At 48.8% G+C, this 12,536-nt stretch overlaps 1 protein-coding gene across 1 annotated transcript in view; it reads right to left on the bottom strand.

Annotated features, from left to right (window-relative positions):
• Window positions 1-12,536, bottom strand: part of LOC118360306 (plexin-A1-like) — a 370,554-nt gene that overhangs the window by 36,591 nt on the left and 321,427 nt on the right. Inside the window, exons 13-16 of the mRNA XM_052482584.1 lie at window positions 11,041-11,192; window positions 10,560-10,680; window positions 10,303-10,439; window positions 4,226-4,393 (exon numbers count right to left, since the gene is read on the bottom strand). Coding sequence (XP_052338544.1) covers window positions 4,226-4,393; window positions 10,303-10,439; window positions 10,560-10,680; window positions 11,041-11,192 — 578 coding nt within the window. The remainder of the gene's footprint in view (window positions 1-4,225; window positions 4,394-10,302; window positions 10,440-10,559; window positions 10,681-11,040; window positions 11,193-12,536) is intronic.

Consider the following 12,536-nt stretch of genomic DNA (forward strand, 5'->3'; position numbering starts at 1 on the left):
GTTTAGCATCTCCTGGTCTCCATAAACACATTTAGCATCTCCATCAACACGTTTAGTATCTCCTGGTCTCCATCAACACGTTTAGTATCTCCTGGTCTCCATCAACACATTTAGCATCTCCTGGTCTCCATCAACACGTTTAGCATCTCCTGGTCTCCATCAACACGTTTAGCATCTCCTGGTCTCCATCAACACGTTTAGCATCTCCATAAACACATTTAGCATCTGCATCTCCATAAACACATTTAGCATCTCCTTGTCTCCAGAAACACGTTTAGCATCTCCTGGTCTCCATGAAGATGTTTAGCATCTCCTGGTCTCCATCAACACGTTTAGCATCTCCTGGTCTCCATAAACACGTTTAGCATCTCCTGGTCTCCATCAACACGTTTAGCATCTCCTGGTCTCCATCAACACGTTTAGTATCTCCTGGTCTCCATCAACACGTTTAGCATCTCCTGGTCTCCATCAACACGTTTAGCATCTCCTGGTCTCCATCAACACGTTTAGCATCTACTGGTCTCCATCAACACGTTTAGCATCTCCTGGTCTCCATCAACACGTTTAGCATCTCCTGGTCTCCATCAACACGTTTAGTATCTCCTGGTCTCCATCAACACGTTTAGCATCTCCTGGTCTCCATCAACACGTTTAGTATCTCCTGGTCTCCATCAACACGATTAGCATCTACTGGTCTCCATCAACACGTTTAGCATCTCCTGGTCTCCATCGATGCGTTTAGCATCTCCTGGTCTCCATCAATACGTTTAGCATCTCCTGGTCTCCATCAACACGTTTAGTATCTCCTGGTCTCCATCAACACGTTTAGTATCTCCTGGTCTCCATCAATACGTTTAGCATCTCCTGGTCTCCATCAACACGTTTAGCATCTCCATGAACACGTTTAGCATCTCCTGGTCTCCATCAACACGTTTAGCATCTCCTGGTCTCCATCAACACGTTTAGCATCTCCTGGTCTCCATCAACACGTTTAGCATCTCCTGGTCTCCATCAACACGTTTAGCATCTCCTGGTCTCCATCAACACGTTTAGCATCTCCATAAACACGTTTAGCATCTCCTGGTCTCCATCAACACGTTTAGTATCTCGTGGTCTCCATCAACATGTTTAGTATCTCCTGGTCTCCATCAACATGTTTAGTATCTCCTGGTCTCCATCAACACGTTTAGCATCTCCTGGTCTCCATCAACACGTTTAGCATCTCCTGGTCTCCATCAACACGTTTAGTATCTCCTGGTCTCCATAAACACGTTTAGCATCTCCTGGACTGCATCAACATGTTTAGTATCTCCTGGTCTCCATCAACATGTTTAGTATCTCCTGGTCTCCATCAACACGTTTAGTATCTCCTGGTCTCCATCAACATGTTTAGTATCTCCTGGTCTCCATCAACATGTTTAGTATCTCCTGGTCTCCACACCTACAAGCTGCTGATGCGTCTTTGGAACATCTACATTTAAAAAAAGTCTAATAAACCAATTGAATATACAACATCACAATAAATCCATTATTTATTTTAGGCATGTCTAAAGAAACATGATATGAAGAAAATGTATTTCAGAAGAACAGAATATAAGTTGACCTACTGTATGTTATGTGGCTATGCTCCATGTCATAGGCTGTAGGCTTGTTCCTTTAGTAGACAAGTTCGGCTGTCAGTCCCAAACCATTATTTTAGAATAGGTTATTTGATTTTATAGTCGATTTTATAGTAGTAATATATAGTAATATAATTGAGAATATTTTTCCCATTCTGGAGCTAGTCTGCAGATGAATTTATTTTTGCCTGACCTACAGACAGTGATGTCAGTCCTCTAATACAGGACTAGTAAAGGCTCAGTGCACTACTTTCGTTTAAAAAATTATAACAATAATACAAATATTTAGATATTATATATATATATATATATATTTACTTACAGTACCAGTCAAAAGTTTGGACACACTTACTAATTCAAGGGCTTTTCTTTATTTGTACATTGTATAAGAATAATGAAGACATCAAAACTATGAAATAACACAAATGGAATCATGTAGTAACCAAAAAAATGTTAAATAAATGAAGTAGTCACCCTTTGCCTTGATGACAGCTTTGCACCCTCTTGGCACTCACTCAACTAGCTTCATGAGGTAGTCACCTGGAATGCATTTCAATTAATAGGTGTGCCTTGTTAAAATTCAATTTGTGGAATCTCTTTCCTTCTTAATGCGTTTAAGGTAGGGGTGGTATACAGAAGATAGCCTAATTTGGTAAAAGAGTCCATATTATGGCAAGAACAGCTCAAATAAGCAAAGAGAAATGACAGTCCATCATAGCTTTACTTTAAGACATGAAGGTCAGTCAATTTGTAAAATTTCAATAACTTTGAATGGCTGCATAGAAACCACTATGAAAGAACACCAATAAGACTTGCTTGGGCCAAGAAAACACAAGCAATAGACATTAGACCGGTGGAAATCTGGGTGAGTGAAGTTAAAGTGAAGAGTGAAGTAAAAGCAGCCAACAAGTGCTCAGCATATGTGAGAACTCCTTCAAGGCGGTTGGAAAAGCATTCCAGGTGAACCTGGTTGAGAGAGCGTGCAAAGCTGTCGTCAAGGCAAAGGGTGGCTACTATGAAGAATTTCAAATATAAAATATATTTTGATTTGTTTAACACTTTTTTGGTTACTACATGATTCCATATGTGTTATTTCATAGTTCATAGTGATGTCTTATTCTTCAATGTAGAGAAGAGTTAAAAAAATAGTAAAAATAACGAAACCCCCTGAGTAGGTGTGTCCAAACTTTTGACTGGTACTGTATATATATATCACCAGGTGATATTTTGCCCAAACTCCGTATGCCATGGGCTTTCCAACCCTATTCCTAAGCCGTAGGCAGAACTTTATCGAAATTACTACTAGGTCGCTAGGCGGGAAAAGAAGTTTGGGCTTTGATACCGGCAATACCTTTCAGATATAAGGAAATTCTGAAAAAATATGGTGGAAAAACGTCTTAGTATGAAAAGGATTACTGCTTTTCCTCTCCTTCTCTTTCATTATCTCTTAATTACTCCTTCTCTTCTACTTTGTTCCTTGTATTCTCTCCCTTTTCTCTATATGATAAAGCAATTTAGCAGCCACTTATTCAATCAGTAAGCTATTTAAAAGTATTTTTCTACACCAGAAAACCGAGAAAGTTGCAAATACGATAATAAGCCAATCTAATTTACCAATCTCAGTGTACAACTCCCTATTCAAAACATCTCAATGCAGTGAATATGCCGTTAACATAGATGTGAAAGTAGAAGTTAATGCACAGATGAACAAATATGTTGTTCACACATCTCCAAGCCCCTGGTCTATACTGGAGTGTGTGAATAAGGCATTTCGGCCTACAGTATAGCGATCACATCGATGAGCTGAGAGAATTGTGGCTCTGAGAGATCCAGGAATCTCAGTCATTTTGTTGCTTGTTTTTCATTTGTTTATGCATGTGTTCCCGTCTGTTTCTCTGTGCCAGACGGAGCCCAGATCTGTGGTGAATCACTGGAGACTCTTGAGGAACAGTCAGTCAGCTCATCCACCCATCCAGGCTCTGTAGCTGGGCAGGCCACCCCTAGGTGGCTCAGTGGAGCAGAGCAGAACCCCCCCACACACAAACAGACATGTAGATCCTAACTAATACACACAGAATTTTAGACACAGAGCACAGAGGCATGGGGGCCCTGGGGCTGCGGTTGGGCCACAGCTGCTCCTTAGCCAATCCCACAGAGCAATGACTATACCCCATTTCAATCCAACAGCCTATTAGATCAACCTATTGTAGATGAAGCAGAAAGTGGTGTCAACAGAGACACAGGGGAGAGAGAGAGAGAGAGAGAGAGAGAGAGAGAGAGAGAGAGAGAGAGAGAGAGAGAGAGAGAGAGACAGAGAGAGAGAGAGAGAGAGAGAGAGAGAGAGAGAGAGAGAGAGAGAGAGAGAGAGAGAGAGAGAGAGAGAGAGAGAGAGAGAGAGAGGTGAGGGCTATCACATCTTGCAACAGTGTCTCAAAGGGTTAACCAGGAAGCAGAGCATTCTGGGTCAAAGTGGACTTTCCACAAGGTTCTGTGTTTTCCTCTCCAACTCTTTTAAAGAGGTGCCACTGTAGCTCCAGTACTGCACAGCTGACCGGCACCAGAGAACCAGGTGATAGCAATGAAAAATACCCAGATCCTCTCCCTACCTAGCGATGCTCCAGTCGGGTTCAATCCTCAGGACGGTGGGGTCATCGGTGTAGTTATATTTGACCTCCGGGTTCCTCAGCTCTGCAGAGTCGATGTCCACCATGACTGGTGTGCTGCCAGGGGTCAGCCCCGCTGGGGTCACACACACTATCTCCCGGGCATTCCTCCTGCAGAGAGAAGGGGAGAAACATGGTTCAAGGATGACAACGGTTACAAAGAGATATCACGAGTTTCCTCAGTATGACAGAAACCAATGGTCTAGGTTTCAGCACCTGTCTCTAAAGAAATGGTCATACCTTATGTCAATGTGTACATGAACGAGCGCTTCATTGTTAAAAGCCGTGTCTACCAATGTTTGGTGTGTCTAGTCAATTATTACACAGTAACTACGATATCTAATCTGTAGCGCTGTTGGATGATGCTTGAATTTCTGGGAAAGTGCCGCAGTCTTTCTAGGAAGAGAGGAGAGGAGTGATTCTGGTGTGATTCCCAGGTCCTGATTGGAGACGTGCCTGCAATGTCTCCTCTGATTCCCCTCGCCCCGTTTCCATGGGAACCTGCTTCACAACGCACGCTCCACAAACCCTCCCAAGATTGCATATATTTTGACAAGGTGTTAGTGACAAACAACAAAACGAGAATGAGACAGACACAAAGAGGACGAGAGAGAGAAGGAGACAGACACAAAGAGGACAAGAGAGAGAAGGAGACAGACACAAAGAGGATGAGAGAGAGAGGAGACAGACACAAAGAGGGCGAGAGAGAGAAGGAGACAGACACAAAGAGGACGAGAGAGAGAAGGAGACAGACACAAAGAGGACGAGAGAGAGAAGGAGACAGACACAAAGAGGGCGAGAGAGAGAGAGGAGACAGACACAAAGAGGACGAGAGAGAGAAGGAGACAGACACAAAGAGGACAAGAGAGAGAAGGAGACAGACACAAAGAGGATGAGAGAGAGAGGAGACAGACACAAAGAGGGCGAGAGAGAGAAGGAGACAGACAAAGAGAACGAGAGAGAGAAGGAGACAGACACAAAGAGGACGAGAGAGAGAGAAGGAGACAGACACAAAGAGGACGAGAGAGAGAAGGAGACAGACACAAAGAGGACGAGAGAGAGAAGGAGACAGACACAAAGAGGGCGAGAGAGAGAAGGAGACAGACACAAAGAGGACGAGAGAGAGAAGGAGACAGACACAAAGAGGACGAGAGAGAGAGAGGAGACAGACACAAAGAGGACGAGAGAGAGAAGGAGACAGACACAAAGAGGACGAGAGAGAGAGAAGGAGACAGACACAAAGAGGATGAGAGAGAGAGAAGGAGACAGACACAAAGAGGACGAGAGAGAGAGAAGGAGCCAGACAAAGAGAACGAGAGAGAGAAGGAGACAGACACAAAGAGGACGAGAGAGAGAGAAGGAGACAGACACAAAGAGGATGAGAGAGAGAGAAGGAGACAGACACAAAGAGGACGAGAGAGAGAAGGAGACAGACAAAGAGGACGAGAGAGAGAAGGAGACAGACACAAAGAGGATGAGAGAGTGGAGACAGACACAAAGAGGACGAGAGAGAGAAGGAGACAGACAAAGAGGACGAGAGAGAGAAGGAGACAGACACAAAGAGGATGAGAGAGTGGAGACAGACACAAAGAGGACGAGAGAGAGAGAAGGAGACAGACACAAAGAGGACGAGAGAGAGAAGGAGACAGACACAAAGAGGACGAGAGAGAGAAGGAGACAGACACAAAGAGGACGAGAGAGAGAGAAGGAGACAGACACAAAGAGGACGAGAGAGAGAAGGAGACAGACACAAAGAGGACGAGAGAGAGAAGGAGACAGACACAAAGAGGACGAGAGAGAGAGGAGACAGACACAAAGAGGACGAGAGAGAGAAGGAGACAGACACAAAGAGGACGAGAGAGAGAAGGAGTCAGACACAAAGAGGACGAGAGAGAGAGAAGGAGACAGACACAAAGAGGACGAGAGAGAGAAGGAGACAGACACAAAGAGGATGAGAGAGAGAGAGGAGACAGACACAAAGAGGACGAGAGAGAGAAGGAGAGAGAGAGAAGGAGACAGACACAAAGAGGACGAGAGAGAGAAGGAGAGAGAGAGAAGGAGACAGACACAAAGAGGACGAGAGAGAGAAGGAGAGAGAGAGAAGGAGACAGACACAAAGAGGACGAGAGAGAGAGGGCGAGAGAGAGAAGGAGACAGACACAAAGAGGACGAGAGAGAGAGAAGGAGACAGACACAAAGAGGACGAGAGAGAGAAGGAGACAGACACAAACAGGACGACAGAGAGAAGGAGACAGACACAAAGAGGACGAGAGAGAGAGAAGGAGACAGACACAAAGAGGACGAGAGAGAGAAGGAGACAGACACAAAGAGGATGAGAGAGAGAGAGGAGACAGACACAAAGAGGACGAGAGAGAGAGAAGGAGACAGACAAAGAGGACGAGAGAGAGAAGGAGACAGACAAAGAGGACGAGAGAGAGAAGGAGACAGACAAAGAGGACGAGAGAGAGAAGGAGACAGACAAAGAGGACGAGAGAGAGAAGGAGCCAGACACAAAGAGGACGAGAGAGAGAAGGAGACAGACAAAGAGGACGAGAGAGAGAAGGAGAGAGAGAGAAGGAGAGAGAGAGAGAATGAGAGAGAGGAGAGAGAGAGAAGGAGAGAGAGAAGGAGAGAGAGAGGAGAGAGAGAGAAGGAGAGAGAGAGAAGGAGAGAGAGAGAGAATGAGAGAGAGGAGAGAGAGAGAAGGAGAGAGAGAAGGAGAGAGAGAGGAGAGAGAGAGAAGGAGAGAGAGAGAGAGAAGGTAGCACTGCAGAAAAAAAGATAATTGCTGGATTATCTTTGAAAGGAAATAAATAGAAATAGATGTGTTTCTATCCAGGATAACAGTGGAAACAGCTTGGCTGAGGACAGACACCAACTGTAGCACTGTGACATATATGAACATCAGAAAGATGACATGCACAGACACAGTATGACATAGAAAAACAACACAGACAGCACGGACACAAGCACACAACAACCACACACTGCATCTCAAACACTTCCAGTCAATGGAGGGAGGGTGAATCAGCGGGAGATGGGGGTATCATTGATAAAGTCCTGGCTCTGGTCCAGGTAGAAGTGTCTGCATTAGTCAGAGGATGGCAGAGCTTTCTCCCCTCCCTCCCCCTGTATCTCTCCTCCCTCCCGCTGTATATCCCCTCCGCTCACTCCCCATGTATCTCTCCTCGCCTCACTCCCCTGCATCTCTCCTCACTCCCCCTGTATCTCTCCTCCCTCCCCCTGTATCTCCCCTCTCCTCACTCCCCATGTATCTCTCCTCACTCCCCCTGTATCTCTCCTCCCTCCCCCTGTATCTCCCCTCTCCTCACTCCCCAAGTATCTCTCCTCACTCCCCCTGTATCTCTCCTCACTCCCCTGTATCTCTCCTCCCCTCACTCTCCCTATATCTCTCCTCCCTCCCCCTGTATCTCTCCTCCCCTCCCTCCCCTGTATCTCTCCTCCCTCCCAATGTATCTCTCCTCCCTCCCCCTGTATCTCTCCTCACTCCCCCTGTATCTCCCCTCTCCTCACTCCCCGGGTATCTCTCCTCACCCCCCCTGTATCTCTCCTCACTCCCCATGTACCTCTCCTCACTCCCCCTGTATCTCCCCTCACTCCCCCTGTATCTCTCCTCACTCCCCCTGTATCTCTCCTCACTCCCCTGTATCTCTCCTCACCCCCTGTATCTCTCCTCACTCCCCCTGTATCTCCACTCACTCCCCTGTATTTCTCCTCACTCCCCCTGTATCTCTCACTCCCCTGTATCTCTCCTCACTCCCCTGTATCTCCCCTCACTCCCGCTATATCTCTCCTCACTCCCCTGTATCTCCCCTCACTCCCCTGTATTTCTCCTCACTCCCCTGTATCTCTCCTCACTCCCCTGTATCTCTCCTCACTCCCCCTGTATCTCTCCTCACTCCCCCTGTATCTCCCCTCACTCCCGCTATATCTCTCCTCACTCCCCCTGTATCTCTCCTCACTCCCCTTGTATCTCCCCTCACTCCCTCTGTCAGGAACCTCGCACTCACTCCCCCTGTATCTCTCCTCACTCCCCCTGTATCTCCCCTCACTCCCCCTGTATTTCTCCTCACTCCCCCTGTATCTCTCCTCACTCCCCCTGTATCTCTCCTCACTCCCCCTGTATCTCTCCTCACTCCCCCTGTATCTCCCCTCACTCCCGCTATATCTCTCCTCACTCCCCCTGTATCTCTCCTCACTCCCCTTGTATCTCCCCTCACTCCCTCTGTCAGGAACCTCGCACTCACTCCCCCTGTATCTCTCCTCACTCCCCCTGTATCTCTCCTCACTCCCCCTGTATCTCTCCTCACTCCCCCTGTATCTCCTCACTCCCCCTGTATCTCCCGCCACTCCCCCTGTATCTCTCCTCACTCCCCCTGTATCTCTCCTCACTCCCCTGTATCTCTCCTCACTCCCCCTGTATCTCTCGTCACTCCCCCTGTATCTCTCCTCAATCCCCCTGTATCTCTCCTCCCTCCCCCTGTATCTCTCCTCACTCTCCCTGTATCTCCCGCCACTCCCCCTGTATCTCCCCTCACTCCCCCTGTATCTCTCCTCACTCCCCCTGTATCTCCCCTCACTCCCCCTGTATCTCTCCTCACTCCCCCTGTATCTCACCTCACTCCCCCTGTATTTATCCTCACTCCCCCTGTATCTCTCCCCTCACCCCCTGTATCTCTCCTCAACCCCCTGTATCTCCCCTCACTCCCCTGTATCTCTCCTCACTCCCCTGTATCTCTCCTCACACCCCTGTATCTCTCCTCACTCCCCCTGTATCTCCCTTCACTCCCCCTGTATCTCCCCTTACTCCCTCTGTCAGGAACCTGGCACTCACTCCCCCTGTATCTCTCCTCACTCCCCCTGTATCTCTCCTCACTTCCCCTGTATCTCTCCTCACTCCCCCTGTATCTCTCCTCACTCCTCCTGTATCTCCCCTCACTCCCCCTGTATCTCTCCTCACTCCACCTGTATCTCCCCTCACTCCCCCTGTATCTCTCCTCACTCCCCCTGTATCTCTCCTCACTCCCCCTGTATCTCTCCTCACTCCCCCTGTATCTCTCCTCACTCCCCATGTATCTCTCCTCACTCCCCCTGTATCTCTCCTCACTCCCCCTGTATCTCTCCCTCACTCCCCTGTATCTCTCCTCCCTCCCTCCCCTGTATCTCCCCTCCCTCCCCCTGTATCTCTCCTCCCTCCCCCTGTATCTCCCCTCACTCCCCCTGTATCTCTCCTCACTCCCCCTGTATCTCCCCTCACACCCCTGTATCTCTCCTCACTCCCCCTGTATCTCCCCTCACTCCCCATGTATCTCTCCCTCCCTCCCCTGTATCTCTCCTCACTCCCCTGTATCTCTCCCCACTCCCCCCTGTATCTCTCCTCACTCCCTTGTATCTCCCCTCACTCCCCCTATATCTCCGCTAATTCCCCCTGTATCTCCCCTCACTCCCTCTGTCAGGAACCTGGCACTCACTCCCCCTGTATCTCTCCTCCTCACTCCCCCTGTATCTCTCCCCTCACTCCCCTGTATCTCCCCTCACTCCCCCTGTATCTCTCCTCACTCCACCTGTATCTCTCCTCACTCCCCCTGTATCTCTCCTCACTTCCCCTGTATCTCCTCTCACTCCCCCTGTATCTCTCCTCACTCCCCCTGTATCTCCCCTCACTCCCCCTGTATCTCTCCTCACTCCCCCTGTATCTCCCCTCACTCCCTCTGTCAGGAACCTGGCACTCACACTCCCTGTATCTCCCCTCACTCCCCCTGTATCTCCCCTCACTCCCTCTGTCAGGAACCTGGCACTCACACTCCCTGGCTGGGCTCTACCTCCCTCTCAGCTGCAATGCAGAGCAGACGATGGCTGTCTGACTCCCTCACTATTCCTTAGATAGACAGTAAATCTACAGCACTGTGCATGGTGGACCCACTGTGGTAATACTTGGTCCAGAGAGCTAAGTAGAGACAGGTGGACAGACAGAGAGACAGACAGTGACAGACACTCACTTTTTGAAGTGGCAGGGGTGGCGTCCGATGTTGACAAACACAGAACTGCCGGCGTTGAGGTGGTTGCCCTCAATGGTGACCCTGGTGCCCCCAGAGAGAGGACCCTGAGCAGGCAGCACTCGAGTGAAGAAAGGTGTCTGGAGATGGAAGTAAACCATAACACATATGTTTATACATTTAGATTAGCAAAAAACAAAATCATCAATACTCAGTCTAATGTAAGGATCCATCTAGTGTGTCATCTGGCTACGACTTACCACAAAGGTGAATGCCCGGGGTGAGAGGGCCCTGTAGTCCGTCAGGCAGTCCCTCACACACACCTCCACGTTGGCCTCCTGCACCCGGTAGCCCGTGGCATCATTTAGCAAACACACAATTCTGTATGTGGAAGAGGCGAGGGTAGGGAAGGTTCAGCGAGAGAGAGATGGCGGGAGGGAGAGGGGAGTTCGGGATTCACATGAGCATTCACCCGTGAGGTCGGCTGTAACCGACTGTAAAGGTGTCTGATATTTGCGTAGTGAATCCTCCGAATTTTAAAGGAGCATTCGCCATCAACCCGGCGTTTGGATATATTGTTTGATCTATATGAATAGAGTAGAGCAGGGAGGCGAATATCACAGGAGAGGAAGGAAGATACTCAAGATGGGGAGAGGAAACAATAGACACTGAGAGAAAGAGAGCCAAATGACAGGTCAAGAGAGATGGAGAGAAAGACAACGTCAACAAGAAGCTCCTCACCTCTCAGCGCTTATGTACTCCTCCTCAATGGGGATACAGGGCACCTTGCCCAGACGCACTCCTGTCAGGATGTCCCTGAACTGTAGGCCCAGGTTCTCCCCCGTGATGGTCAGCCTGGTGCCCCCCTGTCTCGGCCCCGTCTCCGGAAACAGCTGCAACACAGGGAGGGAGGGGAAGATCAATGACTGTCTGGTTAGAAGCCACTGAGAGACAAGGTGAGGCCAACCGCTGTATTGTCAGTGTAGGCAGCGCAGACCAAAGAGGACTGAGAGAGAAGAGAGAGAAGTCTGTGAATGGTCAGCAGGGGATGTGTAAGAACAGTAAGGTTCTCTCCCTTTCTCTCTTGTTCACCCAAACACCATAATCCAGCCAGCCATGTTTTAATGAAGAAAAATCACCTCTCCGCTTTGAAAAACAGAAAAACCTTGTGCGGCGCACAGCGAAAGGCCTCTTGTCCACCTAACTGAAACATATTATGCCGGCTCCCTCGTCACTGCTTTGTAGCAACGTCCCACACAGCAGCTCCATAATGTGATTTATTTAGCCAAATTACTCCCCGTAACGAGGACAGGTGTGGCATGACAAAACAAACATGGTGACTGATGTGAGGCGGCAGCATCCGGGAGGCGGCCTCTAACAACCATCACAAGGTAATTATGGGTAATCTCACTGGCTGCCTGTTCCACCACATGGTTGACTGGGCAGAGCATGTCGGGGAAACGGCACCCTGGCATGTCCCGAGGCATGGTGGCGTTTCATTGGCTGGCCATCCCTGGGTTCTGTAGTGGCCACAGGAGCAGCCCCTGAGGCCAGGCACTCACAGCAGACTAACCTCACCCAGCTCCAGAGCTATCCCTCTACCACATGATGACATGGTAGTGGTAGCTAAAGGCCTGTGTGAAGCAGCGTGACACTGCTGTGGTTGGACTGGGAACCAGGGTGACATGGCCAACATGAGGCAGGCTATAAACGGGGTTGTTAATGTGTTCCAGGAGAAGCTGGTGAAGGATGGATGTCAGCAGGCAGTGGACTGTTTAGGGAAGGACAGCAGGGCCTATAGAAACAGTACAGCAGACAAACACGGTATGAACCTCCCCTGACAATGGGGGAGTGAGGGGGTTGTTGTGAGGCTGAGGGGCGACTCTTGTAGCCACAATAACAACCCAAACAAAATGAATGGTGTAGCACCTTCAGTAGGTTGTGAGACACACACATTGTCTGAGACCATCCGAGGCCTCTGTGTTATATAGCCTTTCTAGAGTCTGACTGTCCTACTCCCAGGAACCCCTAGGATCTGGCACGAGGAAAACACTAGCCTCTGAACACTGAACTCTGCCAATGAGAGTTAAAACAGTGAAGTAGTGTGCTTTAATTGGTTTCAGAGGGGTTACTTCACATGACCCCCCCCACACACATACACACTCCCTGACAGAATGAGAGGAGAGAGCGAGCGCAAAAGAGAGAAAGAGAGAGAAAGAGAGAGATAGAGAGAGAAA

Source organism: Oncorhynchus keta, chromosome 27, assembly GCF_023373465.1.
Source record: "Oncorhynchus keta strain PuntledgeMale-10-30-2019 chromosome 27, Oket_V2, whole genome shotgun sequence".
Lineage (NCBI taxonomy): Eukaryota > Metazoa > Chordata > Actinopteri > Salmoniformes > Salmonidae > Oncorhynchus > Oncorhynchus keta.